Here is a 14051-nt window from a genome sequence, read left to right as displayed (position 1 = left end):
CTATGGGGTTTTGTCAAGAGGAAGATGAAAGATACCAGATCCAACAATGCAGACAAGCTGAAGGCTGCTATCAAAGCAACCTGGGCTTCCATAACACCTCAGCAGTGCCACATGCGGATTGCCTCCATGCCATGCCGCAGTGATGCAGTAATTGAAGCAAAAGGAGCCATGACCAAGTATTGAGTGCATTTACTGAACATACATTTCAGTAGGCCATCATTTCGGATTTTAAAATCATTTTTTCAATCTGATGTTATAAAGTATTTTAATTTACTGAGATAATGACGTTTGGGTTTTCATTGGCTGTAAGCCATAATCATCAACATTAACAGAAATACACACTTGAAATAGATCACTCTGTTTGTAATGACTCTACATAATATATGAGTTTTACTTTTTGTATTGATGAACTGAAATAAATTAACTTTTTGATGATATTCTAATTTTGTGAGATGTACATCTAAGAAGCACATTCTTCAAATATCTGTTTTTTATAAAAAGCCATTTAAAATCGGTATCACAAGTTATCCCTTCAATTGGTGCAAGCTTCACTCCAGTGACTGGTTGGGTGAAAGGAGATGGCCCTCAACCAACCTGATATAAATGGCCTATCCTTAGAATAGGTAATTTCTGTAATCCCTTGCCAACTTTTATTTTTTGAGTTTTTATTTTTATCTCCCATTTTTTGTGGCATTGCAGTGCTCAAAAAAACAATTTTGGTGTTCTTGATTTTTTTCTGTTTAAGGAGTTAATTAGAAATTATTTACACCACCGTTCCAAATTTTGGGATCACTCAATTTTGTGTTTTCCATGAAAACTCATACTTTTATTAATCAAATGAATTGCCAAACGAATTGAAAGTCTAGACCAGATATTGACGAGGTGCGAAAGAAAGATTTTTATTTGAAATAATAATTTTCTCCTTTAAACTTTGCTTTCGTCAAAGAATGCTCCCTTTTGCAGCAATTCCAGCATTGCAGACCTTTGGCATTCTTGCAGTTAATTTGCTGCGGTAATCTGGAGAAATTTCACCCCGTGCCTCCTGAAGCCCCTGCACAAGTTGGTTTGGCTTGATGGGCACTTTTTGCGCACCGTACGGTAAAGCTGCTACCACAACAGCTCAATGGGGTTGAGATCTGGGGACTGCGCTGGCCACTCCATTACAGATAGAATACCAGCTACGTGCTTCTTCCCTAAACAGTTCTTGCATAATTTGAAGGTGTGATTTGAGTCATTGTCCTGTTGTAGGATGATATTGGCTCCAATCAAGCGCTGTCCACAGGGTATGGCATGGCGTTGTAAAATGGAGTGATAGCCTTCATTATTCAAAATCCCTTTTACCTTGTACAAATCTCCCACTTTACCAGCACCAAAGCAACCCCAGACCATCACATTACCTCCACCATGCTTGACAGATGGCGTCAGACACTCTTCCAGCATCTTTTCAGTTGTTCTGCGTCTCAAAAAGGTTCTTCTATGTGTTCCAAACACCTCAAACTTGGATTTGTCGGTCCATAACACTTTTTTCCAATCTTCCTCTGTCCAATGTCTGTTCTTGTGCCCATATTAATATTTTCCTTTTATTAGCCAGTCTCAGATATGGCTTTTTCTTTGCCACTATGCCCTGAAGGCCAGCATCCTGGAGTTGCCTCTTCACTGTAGACGCTGACACTGGCGTTTTGCATGTACTATTTAATGAAGCTGCCAGTTGAGGACCTGGGAGGCGTCGATTTCTCAAACTACAGACTCTAATGTACTTGTCTTGTTGCTCAGTTGTGTAGTGGGACCTCCCGCTTCTCTTTCTACTCTGGTTAGAGCTTGTTTGTGATCTCCTCTGAAGGGAGTAGTACACACCCCGTTGTAGGAAATCTTCAGTTTCTTTGCAATTTCTCGCATAGAATAGCCTTCATTTCTAAGAACAAGAATAGACCGTCGAGTTTCACATGAAAGTTCCTTTTTCCTGGCCATTTTGAAAGTTTAATGGAACCAACAAATGTAATGCTCCAGATTCTCAACTAGCTCAAATGAAGGTCAGGTTTATAGGTTCTCTAATCAGCCAAACTGTTTTTAGCTGTGCTAACATACTTGCACAAGGGTTTTCAAGGGTATTCTAACCATCCATTAGCCTTCTTACACAGTTAGCAAACACAAAGAACAGCTATCACTGGAGTGGTGGCTGTTGGAAATGGGCCTCTATACACCTATGAACATATTGCATTACAAACCAAACGTCTGCAGCTAGAATAGTCATTTACCACAGTAACAATATATAGAGTGTATTTCTGAACCACTTAATGTTAGCTTCATTGGAAAAAACTGCTTTTCTTTCAAAAATAAGGACATTTCATAGTGACCCTAAACTTTTACATGGTCGTGTATTTTTTTTTTTTCATATTTAAAACATTTTTTTTACTTTTCACTGTTCTTGTTAGTTCCCTTAGGGGACTTGAATCTGTGATCATCTAATCACTTGTGCTATCTACAGCTATGTACTGTGCATGTCATGAAGGGGTTGAGACATATTAAATAGACATTACATATTCAACAGTTTCAAAACCCCTAAAACAATGTACAGATCCAACTCAATGGCATTTGGTAATAAGAATAATAATATAAAAAAATACTCACGCTTATCTTCAAATATATTTTTGGACTTCTTATAAACCTCAGAAGGGTCAAGTTTTGGGGAATTGGATCGAGCGAGATTTGGTGGAAAGGGCAAAGGCTGCGGTAAAGCTTCAGTTGTGCCAATCGCCTCGAGGCTCCCCGTCAGCTCCTGCTTATTGGTTTTTTGGAAAAAGGAAAATAAGTGAGTGACTTTCACATCAATCAGTCATATGACCCCCATATGGACGACAATCTACACATAATCTACACTTAAAAAGAGTAATTCTGTTCTTGCTATGATGTAAAAATAAAATACTCCTCCAAGTGCTGCTAGTCAGATAGCTTAGCCTTTGTACAGTCAATGACCAAAAATTTGGGGAGCGACACAAACTTTTGGTTTTTACAAAGTCTATTATGTCACTGCTTTATACATTTTACGCCAATGTTTCTATGGTTACTAAAGCACAATTATAAGCATTTCACAAGTTTTAAACTTTTACTGACAAATACATCAAGTTTATGCAACGACTCAACATTATAGTGTTAACCCTTATTTTTCAAGATTTCTGTAAGTTGCCATGGCAGCTGACATCCGCTTCTGGGCCAAATCCTGACTGATGACAACCTATTCTTGCCTAATCTGTGCTTGGGGCAGATCACAATTTCTGTGGTTTTGTTTGTCCATCCATTTTTTTGAGTATTAACCTCATGTTCTCAATGGGATGGAGATCTGTGGAGTTTCCTGGGCACGGACCAAAATGTCAATGTTTTGTGCAACAAACATGGTCTTCATGGAAAAGAAGCATTGTTCACCAATTTGCTCCTGGATCATTAGAAGTTGCTCTTGGAGGATGTTTAGACCCCATTCTTTATTCATGGCAGTGTTCTTCTTAGGCAAAATTGTGAGTGAGCCCACTCTCTTGGATGAAAAACAACCTCACACAGGACTCATCCTTTTTTTAATTAGGACAATCATTCTTACAGATGTCCCAAACAGTATGAAGAGGGCTTCATTATTTTTGCCCTTCTTGACACCAGACCAGCATCCAAAACCCTTACTGACACCTGTCTGCTACCATTCCAGAGCAAGCTCTGCACTAATGTTGAATCAGTCGCATAGCGGAATGCTATTTAAAGATGGTCCTGGAACTTGCTGAATTTTTTGGTGACCTGAAGCTTTTTTTTCACAGCAATTGAACCTCTTTCTTGAAGTTATTGAAGATCTGACAAATGGTTAAGGGATTACATTTAGAGTTAGATGTTTTTTCAAAACTGTGGCGAACTGAAAGAAGCAACGTGGGAAGCGATGATCGATAGAATGACCAAGAGTCGTACTCAAATGAGCAGATAAGAGAGTGCACAAAGAACCATGAAATTGTGTTCACGGCCATAGTGACATTTCTTTGGCTTTTTAAGAGCAAATTAAAGCTTGGATTATACAGTGGTAGATTTGCAGTGGTATGATACTCCTTCCATTTCAATATGATCGCTTGCACAGTGCTCCTTGGGATGTCTAAAGTTTGGGAAATCATTTTGTATCCAAATCCGGCTTTAAACTTCTCCACAACAGTATCACGGACCTGCCTGTTGTGTTCCTTGGTCTTCATGATGCTCTCTGTGCTTCAAACAGAACCCTGAGACTATCACAGAGCAGGTGCATTTATACGGGTACTTGATTACACACAGGTGGATTATATTTATCATCATTAGGCATTTAGGACAACATTGGATCATTCAGAGATCCACAATGTAATTCTGGAGTGAGTTTGCTGCACTGAAAGTAAAAGGGGCCGAATAATATTGCTCGCCCCACTTTTCAGTTTTTGAATTTCCAAAAAAATGTAAAATAACCAATAAATTTCGTTCATGTTCACAATTGTGTTCCACTTGTTGCTGATTCTTCACCAAAAATTTACATTTGGTATCTTTATGTTTGAAGCATGATATGTGGGAAAAGGTTGTAAAATTCCAGGGAGCCGAATACTTTCGCAAGGCTATGTATTTGCGTGATGTATAGCTTTTATAGGGTTAGATATTCATTGACAGAATATACATGCAACACATAAAAGCCCAGAAACAAATAATGCTCGAGCTATTGAAATGTACACAGCGGCTTATGTAAGAAAAACTAAAAATTCCAAGGCTACAACAGAACGATGCATTCTCTTCTTTACAATATAGGTCACTCTTCTGAATGATTAGGATTCATTCAATTACAAAAGATATAAAAGACACAATGTGTAATTTACTCACCACTTTTGTTACTTTGGTAGGTGAAGGCGGAGCTGAAAATAAAATTAGATACATTAAACACAAGACAAATCAATGCTAACAGACATTGGAAAACAAACAAACAGTAACATTTAACAGTTTTTTTGTTTTTTTAATATATGTACTTTAGTTACCTGCAAATCAGTGGGGTCCAGGCCCCTAGAACCCTCACTAATCTCCCAAATGACAGATAAGAAGTACGCACCTTGGGGGGCTTGACGCACACAGCTCCTGCATCAAGCGCTCATTGAGAAAGACTATGGCCTCGATTCCCGTAGAATGTAAGTCCGCAAGGACAGGGTCCTCTCCCCTCTGTGCCAGTCTGTCATTGTAAATTTGTTTACTGTAAACGATATCTATAACACTGTATGTAACCCCTTTCTCATGTATAGCACCATGGAACTAATGGTGCTATATAAATAATAATAATAATAATAATAATAGAAGCGTTAACACCAGAAAATTGTTGTAAAAGGTAAAAAAAAAGTTGCTAACTTACAGTGCACTGCGGAGTTGAGTGGGGCTGTGGAGTCTTTAAGCCAAACCTCCGACTCAGACTCTCCACGCACTCACTGCGGACAATATGCACTGTACAAATTGACCCCTATTGCTGCACACGTTACTATATCCAATGCAAAGGGTGAAATGCAAGGCCGACGAACAAGTAAAACACTTATTTACTGATTACTATAAATTTTAAAGAAGAATAGTCACAAGGTCTGGCCAGTTTTTTGCACTTATTTCATTTCCCCTGCTCCCCAAGTACGGTCATTTTTTTTTTTTTTTAATCCTTCATACAGTTCAGTACCAGAGATGGTCTTTTTATTTTGAGCTAATTTATTGAGTAATTACCAAGATGGCGTTTCTCACAAGGTAATAATGTAATACAGCCTGAAGACACGCCCCAGAGGATCCTGTGAGCAAACATTAAAAAAAATTAGCACTATATAAAAAGGTCCATATCTTTGGCACTATATAGGTGGATTTAGAAAAAAACAGTATGCTCAGGGGAGCGGCGGGAATAAAATAAGAGCAAAAACTGGCCACTTTTGTCTTGGCGACAGGTCCATTACTAAGGTGGTTTAAAAATAATCAGTTTTGTTGTGATGTGCTGCCAATAACATGACATTACATGGGCACAGAATGACCAAGAATATTCATCGGCCTGTCTAAATGGGCATGTAAATGACCGCCGATCAGCTATGGTTGTTTAATGGACTGGATTGGCCTGTCTAAACGGGCCTGTATATGACCGCCGATCAGCTATGGTTGTTTAATGGACTGGATCGGCCTGTCTAATTGGGCCTGTATATGACCGCCGATCAGATATGGTTGTTTAATGGACTGGATCGGCCTGTCTAATTGGGCCTGTATATGACCGCTGATCAGCTATGGTTGCTTAATGGACTGGATCGGCCTGTCTAATTGGGCCTGTATATGACCGCCGATCAGCTATGGTTGCTTAATGGACTGGATCGGCCTGTCTAATTGGGCCTGTATATGACCGCCGATCAGCTATGGTTGCTTAATGGACTGGATCGGCCTGTCTAATTGGGCCTGTATATGACCGCCGATCAGCTATGGTTGCTTAATGGACTGGATTGGCCTGTCTAAATGGGCCTGTATATGACCGCCGATCAGATATGGTTGTTTAATGGACTGGATCGGCCTGTCTAATTGGGCCTGTATATGACCGCCGATCAGCTCTGGTTGCTTAATGGACTGGATCGGCCTGTCTAATTGGGCCTGTATATGACCGCCGATCAGCTCTGGTTGCTTAATGGACTGGATCGGCCTGTCTAAATGGGCCTGTATATGACCGCCGATCAGCTATGGTTGCTTAATGGACTGGATTGGCCTGTCTAAATGGGCCTGTATATGACCGCCGATCAGCTATGGTTGTTTAATGGACTGTATCGGCCAGTCTAAAAGGACCAGAAGAAATAAAATGTGTTTGTGAGTACCATACCTTTGCATCTTATTTCATATAACACTAATTTTTCACACTATTGTTATTAGGTAACTTTATGTTTGGAGCAGTTATTTGGTCACTGTATATTTATGCACTCTACAGTGGTATTGTGCACTACTTCTATCTATTGATTGTAGGGTATATGGTTTTCAGTGCATCATTTGGGTGCTATATAAAATAGTTATTTAGACAACTAATTGGAAGTGTAACTTGACCAGCACATGACGCCACTATTTGGGCACCCTACATTATAGTATTCTTATAAGAAACTGTATAGTATAGTTATTTGTACACTGTATGACTGTACACCATATTCAGGAGAGCTGACCGGTATAAGAGATACAATACTGGAGACTATCCAGCATAAGCACGATTCGGCTCGTTAACATAACTTTAGGGTGTCTATACCTGTGGTGGCCAACTGCAACTATTTATGGTCATTAAGGGCCTTCTGAAACATGTATGAACACCATACATTTTTTTTATGGTGGGGAAAGAAATAAAATTAAAGGAAAAAAACCGAACACTAGACCAATAGACACTCAGATCATGGTCAGCTCGTAAAAATATTATTATACATTCCTTACCCATTCTACTAAGTGCAGGATTAGTGCCAATTACCTATTCTAACAATCAGAATTAGCATATTTATTAGCTACATTTAAGTAAAGGCTAAAGTTTGACCACATGACAAAGTCATCTCGGCTTCTAGTTTTATATTTTATTTTTTCTTTTGCAAATGCAAAGTCAATTAAGTCAATGAATGTAACACATGAATGAGCCTTGATAAGGCCACTCGGATTCAATCACTGGGAATAAAGCAGCTTTTAAAAGGCCAAAGACTGGGCCATTAAAGCAGACATAGAGACGCATCTTTAACTGGCAGCTATCAGGAACCACATTATGTGCACGTATAAGCTAATTAGGAAGAAATAGAAATGGAGTCAATGTAATTGCTTTTAACTGTGTCCATGCTGAAACGGCAGGAATCTATCGGTACAGCCCATCTAATGTACACCAGGAAGCATTCCCTTATCGGTAGTATCAGGAAAGACGACGCTCTTCTATTCCGAGTGCTGACTCCCGCAGTATACTTAAGAGCGGAGAATTAAAATACTGTTGTAATTTAGCTGGTCATGGCGGTCAAGCTCTAATCTACCGCTTTTGTCGACTACTTTTGACTGCACCACATTCTATCCAACAAGTCATCCGGTGTAGTAAAAACCCAAACAACAATTATTACAGAGTTACATGCTAAAATCCAATCGGAGTGATTTTTTACAGACAATGACTATGCTGCACCCAAGGATTAAATGCTAGAATATGCAGCATTGTATTACATACTATAAAAGCTGTTACTGCAGAAAAATCCCCGACAGCGCCTGTGTTTCTTACAACAGTGAAATCTTATTAGACAAATACTTATTTATTGTGGTTAGTTCCCCTCTGGGGTTCTCCCTCCAGGTACTTTGGAGTTTTGACTTTTTTTTTTTAATTCTTTTAAGTGCCAGCACAAAGAAAAACAAATCCAGCCAGACATGATTAATCAATATGGATCTGCCGTCTCGCTCTGAATGACAGCGCTCATGTGCAGTTGCATAACTATCGGTGTGTTCCAATGTCCTTGTGTGACATCAGTGTTTTATGGGAGATATTTCTCATCTGTAAAGTGAGATTTTTATTTTTTTAAATAATTGTTTAACACTGGCACCACAAAATGTAATTCGGCATCTGTCTTTCATTTTAAGGAGTACTCCAGAATATCATTATTAATGGCCTATGTCAACTGCTCATCAGTGTTTGAGGACAGAGGATTCTGATATCTGGCATTTCCATTGTGTTGGTGAGTGGGGCTCCAAACAATAATTGCTTAAGTTAAAAGGATTATTCCAAAAATAATAAGATACCCCTATTTTTTGTATAGGGAATAACTTGCTTATCATTGGTGGCCAGACTGCTGGGACCCCGAGGAATGTTGAAAACCGAGCTCTTGAAACCCAAGAATGGGACTCCGTAGAGCGGAGTACTGCAGAGCATGCTCAGCCTACGCTCCATTCATGGTCTAAGGGACTGTCGGAGAAAATGTCATACAACGCTCGGCTATTTCCAGCAAGCTCATAGATGATGCATGGAGCAGAAGTCAATCATGCACACCTTCACTTCATTCAAGTCAGGGGTCCCATCGGTCCATCCAGGAATAAGGGTGAGGATAGTTACATATTGCGGTTATGCCCATTATCGGACGCATACGCGCATGAGGTATGCACCTGAAATTTGCCACAGTCAGTATGGATGCTGAAGCATCTTTCCTGCATAATGATCTACTGGAAAAATGTATTCATCTAAACATTATATATATCTAGAAGAAAAAGTAACAAAGTCACAGACTAAATTCACAATTAAGATATTAAGTACAACTGACCTCCTCTTAACACCAGTAATGGCACCTCTGCCCCGACTGGAAATTGCTTCAGGACTTCAACAACCTGTATGTGAGTTAGGTTTTGCACATTCTGATGATAGATTTCTTTTATTACGTCTCCTTTTTGAAGTCCCGGACACCACTGGCTATCCAAGATCATTTTCACCTTTTGACCCATTGCACTGTCGGCAATAGCAAATCCAAAACCCTTGGGGCCTTTCAATAAAGGAACAGTTACAAGTTCTGGCTGCGTGTTCACAGTTGACGCCATAGATGTCCTTTGATCTTGTATCTCAAGTGAAGGGCCATTCAACCTTCCATTGACTAACACATGGCCTGGTTTTCCATTTTGGTCCAGCACGACGACTCCAGATTTTAAGTCTTGACTTCCCAGGTTTTCTCCTTGAGTTGTCATCTGCCCATTGATCATCAGTGGGGGATTGGTGACAATATCGTTCACAGGATCATCACTATCTTCAGGAAGAGGGTATCCTCGGCAAAGGGTCATATTCACGTACTGGTTTATGGGGATCAGCTGGAACATCTGAACGACTTCTGCATGCGTGTGACCAAGGACACACGTCCCATTTATGTCGACAATCACATCACCTGGAAAAACAAGCAGATTTATGGACTCTGTAATAAAAGCAACTCTTAAACCTGTCATAGCAATTAATCTTTATTTCATTGCTGTATTAGAACATGAAGACCATGCCTCCATGTCATCTCAATGTCACATATTAATTTTTTTACCCTAATCCTTTGAGGCCCCAATGTGATTGGAGGCAGCCTAACTCTCATATCTTTTCTTAAAAGGAACAAATCAGATGTATTCTCATATAATGCCTTCACTTGTTCCGGTGAGAAACGCGGCAGTCACATACGTCTGAAAATGTGGATTGAGAAATCCATGTACAACCTCATTTACATGTATGCACCCTAAAGATTGGGGTCAGTAAAAGTCCCTCATACTAAAACACCCAACACAATTATCAAGCCCAGGTCTGAACTTTTTGGCAAAATCAGCTAAATAAATGTGCAGTTTTTTTGACCGATGAAATGTGGCTTTCAATAAGAAATAGACTTCCCCATAACACTTCAATAATTGCTTACAAATCTTTACCTAGTTCAAGACTGGGCCATTCACTCCCGTTCCTCACCAGGCACATTTTCAGGTTTTGTCTACATATGGTTTAAAGGACTGCACACATTTTTATCATTTGTATATTACAGTAATTTTTGCATTTTTTTTTTTAATGATAATTGGGGCTTCGTTTTTATGTCACGGATATACATTCTATTTGCTTTGCTGGAGATATTTGTGTGAAAACAAGGGTAATGATGGTCTGTCTTTCCCATTTTTTATGACCACAAAAGGACCAATAAAATACATTTAAAAACTGGTTCCTTATTCTGCTACAATTATATTTTTTATTTCGGATACGTTTTCATTTATTTATTTTTTTATGGGGTGTAAAGGTGCGTAGTAATTGACAGTTTGCTTTTTTTAATTTATTTTTTACCTGCCATATTTTAATTTCTTTTTTATTTGACACATTGTGCCCACCGTCAAAAAGTCAGAGAGGGTAAGAAACCATGTGTGCCTTCTATCTGTACGATCGTGTGTAGCTGCGCTACTATGCAGTGACGTTTTACAATATCACTGCAGAGTAGGAGACGGACCACCAAGATATTTAAAGTCTATGGACCGTCCAGAAGTTGTTAAAAAGGTCATCACATTTTCGCGACATTATATGATGGCAGCATTATGTAGGAGACCCGGATTCCAGCGATGTATCATTTACTGGTCTGCTTGGTGCAGTTTTGATTAAATCAATGTTTTCTCTCTGCTGCTGATCTAGCAGTTCTCAAATGCTGAGTACTGCATAACCCACCCCCCACACACACCACTGATTAGCAACTTTCTCTGTACACTGCACATTGGCACAAAGATCCTAAGCAGTGGGAGGGACGTGGTTACACACAGCAGGACTGCATGGCACCAGACAATTAGTCCTCTAGTGATAATTTCCTGCAGAGCAAGCAATGTTTTTACACCACACAGACTAGTAAGTGACACATCACTGGAATCAAGTTGTCTGCCCCAACATCGTGCTGTTCGCAGATTAAATAGCAAGAACCTAGTGACAGATTTCCTTTAAAGAGTAACTCTGTATTCAGTACAGACCACAAGTTAGGCCACACCTTCTCATTTAAAGATTTTTCTGTATTTTCATGACTACGAAAATTGTACATTCACATTGAAGGCATCAAAACTATGAATTAACACATGTGGCATTATATACTTAACAAAAAAGTGTGAAACAACTGAAAATATGTCTTATATTCTAGGTTCTTCAAAGTAGCCACCTTTTGCTTTGATGACTGCTTTGCACACTCTTGGCATTCTCTTGAATGAAAAGCAGCATTTGGAGGCCACTTTCATGCAATATTTTTTTTTTTACAGGAATAAAGACAAATCTCTTAATAAAGTTATTATTTGGAAAACATAATAACTTTCCATGCTGGACAAAACTGTTAAAAAACACTCAAAGTTTAGTTGCTCTTTAAGTAAAACCATTTGGTTCAGGATTTAGAGAACTTTAATGGAAAAATAAAGTACCCCAGATTGTGACTTTAAAACACTTTCATGCTATACTCCACAATTTGTGACCCCTGATCTTGTATGGAGCCCGGAATGTCCTGCCTGATGTGTATCTATGCGTTCACCGAGAGGGAGCACAGCTTGGATTTCAATGTTCCAGAAAACCAAGTTCTCTCTAAATGCCGATCACTTTTTACCATTTGAAACATTTTGACACCAAAACTCATTCCTCAGCTGATTGCAGAGAAGTCTGTTTATTCATTACAGTTAATACGAGCGGCAAATGGATTTTGGGAGGACATTATTTCAGGCTCTTGATGGCTTTGTAGGCTTCCACGCAGATGCAGTTCATTTGCCGAGCTGCAGTCATTACTTTAACCCAATCGCTGCAAGTATTTATGGGAGAAAATATAAGGCTTTACATAAAGTATGGGAAGTACGATCATAAGAAAAGTTCACAAATCATAGTCAACTTATGTATTATGGCACAGTTTGCGGACTTTCTACTGCAGTTTTTTATTCATTTTGCACAGGCAACAGCTGAGCTCAGTGATGGCGTGATGGGGGGACGATGGCAGCTGGTGCGTACAGGCACCAACACATGGTCCATTTAAATGTTGCTGTCAAGAGATTGACAGCGGCATTTAAATAGTCAACAACCACAGCCGAAACTCGGCAGCAAACTGACTGTTAGAGACAGATTCCGGCCATATAATATAGCCGGTATCTGCCACTTATGGAGAAACATCAGATCCTGAGCCCCTTCCACACATTCAGACCCCTTCTTAAGGGCCCCTTCACACTGTGCAATCAAAGTCTGAACGAGCGTTCGATTTGTGACGTTTATCCGTCCTCGTTCCGAGGTTGCAAAGTGTGACATGGCGTTACGATTTGCGACGCAGCCCAGCATCGTACGATGTGAAAGAAAGAGCAGAACTTTCTTTCGTCGTAAATGTCTCGCTGTGGCGGTCGAAATCGTAGTATGTGACGGCGGTCATACGAGCTCGTAATGCGACTACGTGGGTTGGGCTTCCGCATACCTGTCTCCTGATTGGGCGTGACGTTTTAGCACGCCCATGCTGGTAATACGTCACGCTCGGAGTCGTAGGACTATGGCGGTGTGAAGGGTAGCGTACGATTGCGACGCGTGACGTTCACATCGCAACTACGTCAGAAAAAGCGTTAACATCGTAGAGTGTGACCGCTGGCTACGAGCTCGTACTGCGATGTCGAATATGACGCAAATGCGTCGTAATCGTAGCAGAATCGACCAGTGTGAAGGGGCCCTAAGACATGAATTTGTAATTGGATTTCATTAAAACAGTTGCACTGTTTGCAATCTATAGCCCTGTGTTGCACTGAGTATTGCTGACTGTAGAATGGGTTAACTGAGAAGTTGACAGTGAGCTCATTGTTACAGCCCAATGGAAGAGTCTCGGTTTCATCTGTCTTTTTATCAGCTCCTCTCAGCTGATTTAGGACCACATACCACATCAAAGTAAATCCTACAGAAAAATCTACATTGTTAACGAAACCGAATAGCAAAAATTATTTATAGCCCAAAATACATGAATACAAGTAAAATAAATAAATAAATAAATAAATAAATATGTTCTCCAGAGGTTGTCAACCCATTTAAAGAGAATCTCTCAGTAGGATGAATCCTCCTAAGTCTATATTGGCATGTAAGTCATAGGAAGCTGAAAAACATGATACCTTGATGTCTGTAATCCGATGTCGTATTCAAAAGAAATCCATGTTTTTCTGTTACGTAAATGAGCTGTTAAGATCTATGGGCCACACATATATCTCCTTCAGAATCTGCCTCCAGAGAATTATCTTACATGAAAGGCGGCATTACCAGTGTGAGACACGGAGTTAACACAAAACAGCAGAACTTAACTACGTCTCATTACAAACTCTTTCGCAGCTGTAGCTCTCACAGCTAAGCTGTATTAGAACACTGGCTCCATGAAGTGACACAAAAGCTGAAGCTTAGAGGAACCTGCAGATGTGTCAGTTATAATCACACACAACTCTGCTGTGAGATCAGGAGAGCAGACGAGAGCAGACATGTAACTTCCCCTTTCATATAAAATAAGCTCTGGAGGCAGATTCTCAATGAGATCAGTGTCCGGCCCAAATTTCTTAACAGCTCATTTATAATAATAAGA

General features: G+C 39.8%; 1 protein-coding gene across 3 annotated transcripts in view; it reads right to left on the bottom strand.

Moving 5' to 3' along the window:
• Positions 1-14051, bottom strand: part of MAGI3 (membrane associated guanylate kinase, WW and PDZ domain containing 3) — a 341658-nt gene that overhangs the window by 63934 nt on the left and 263673 nt on the right. For 2 of the 3 annotated variants that reach the window (XM_077294928.1, XM_077294930.1), the window contains exons 10-12: positions 9273-9881; positions 4861-4892; positions 2629-2779 (exon numbers count right to left, since the gene is read on the bottom strand). In XM_077294928.1, coding sequence (XP_077151043.1) covers positions 2629-2779; positions 4861-4892; positions 9273-9881 — 792 coding nt within the window. The remainder of the gene's footprint in view (positions 1-2628; positions 2780-4860; positions 4893-9272; positions 9882-14051) is intronic. The other variant, XM_077294929.1, reaches the window with a different exon arrangement.

This window comes from Ranitomeya variabilis, chromosome 3 (assembly GCF_051348905.1).
Source record: "Ranitomeya variabilis isolate aRanVar5 chromosome 3, aRanVar5.hap1, whole genome shotgun sequence".
Classification (NCBI taxonomy): Eukaryota; Metazoa; Chordata; class Amphibia; order Anura; family Dendrobatidae; genus Ranitomeya; species Ranitomeya variabilis.
Note: the sequence above shows the minus strand (reverse complement) of the source record. Positions and strands in the feature narration are given on the sequence as shown.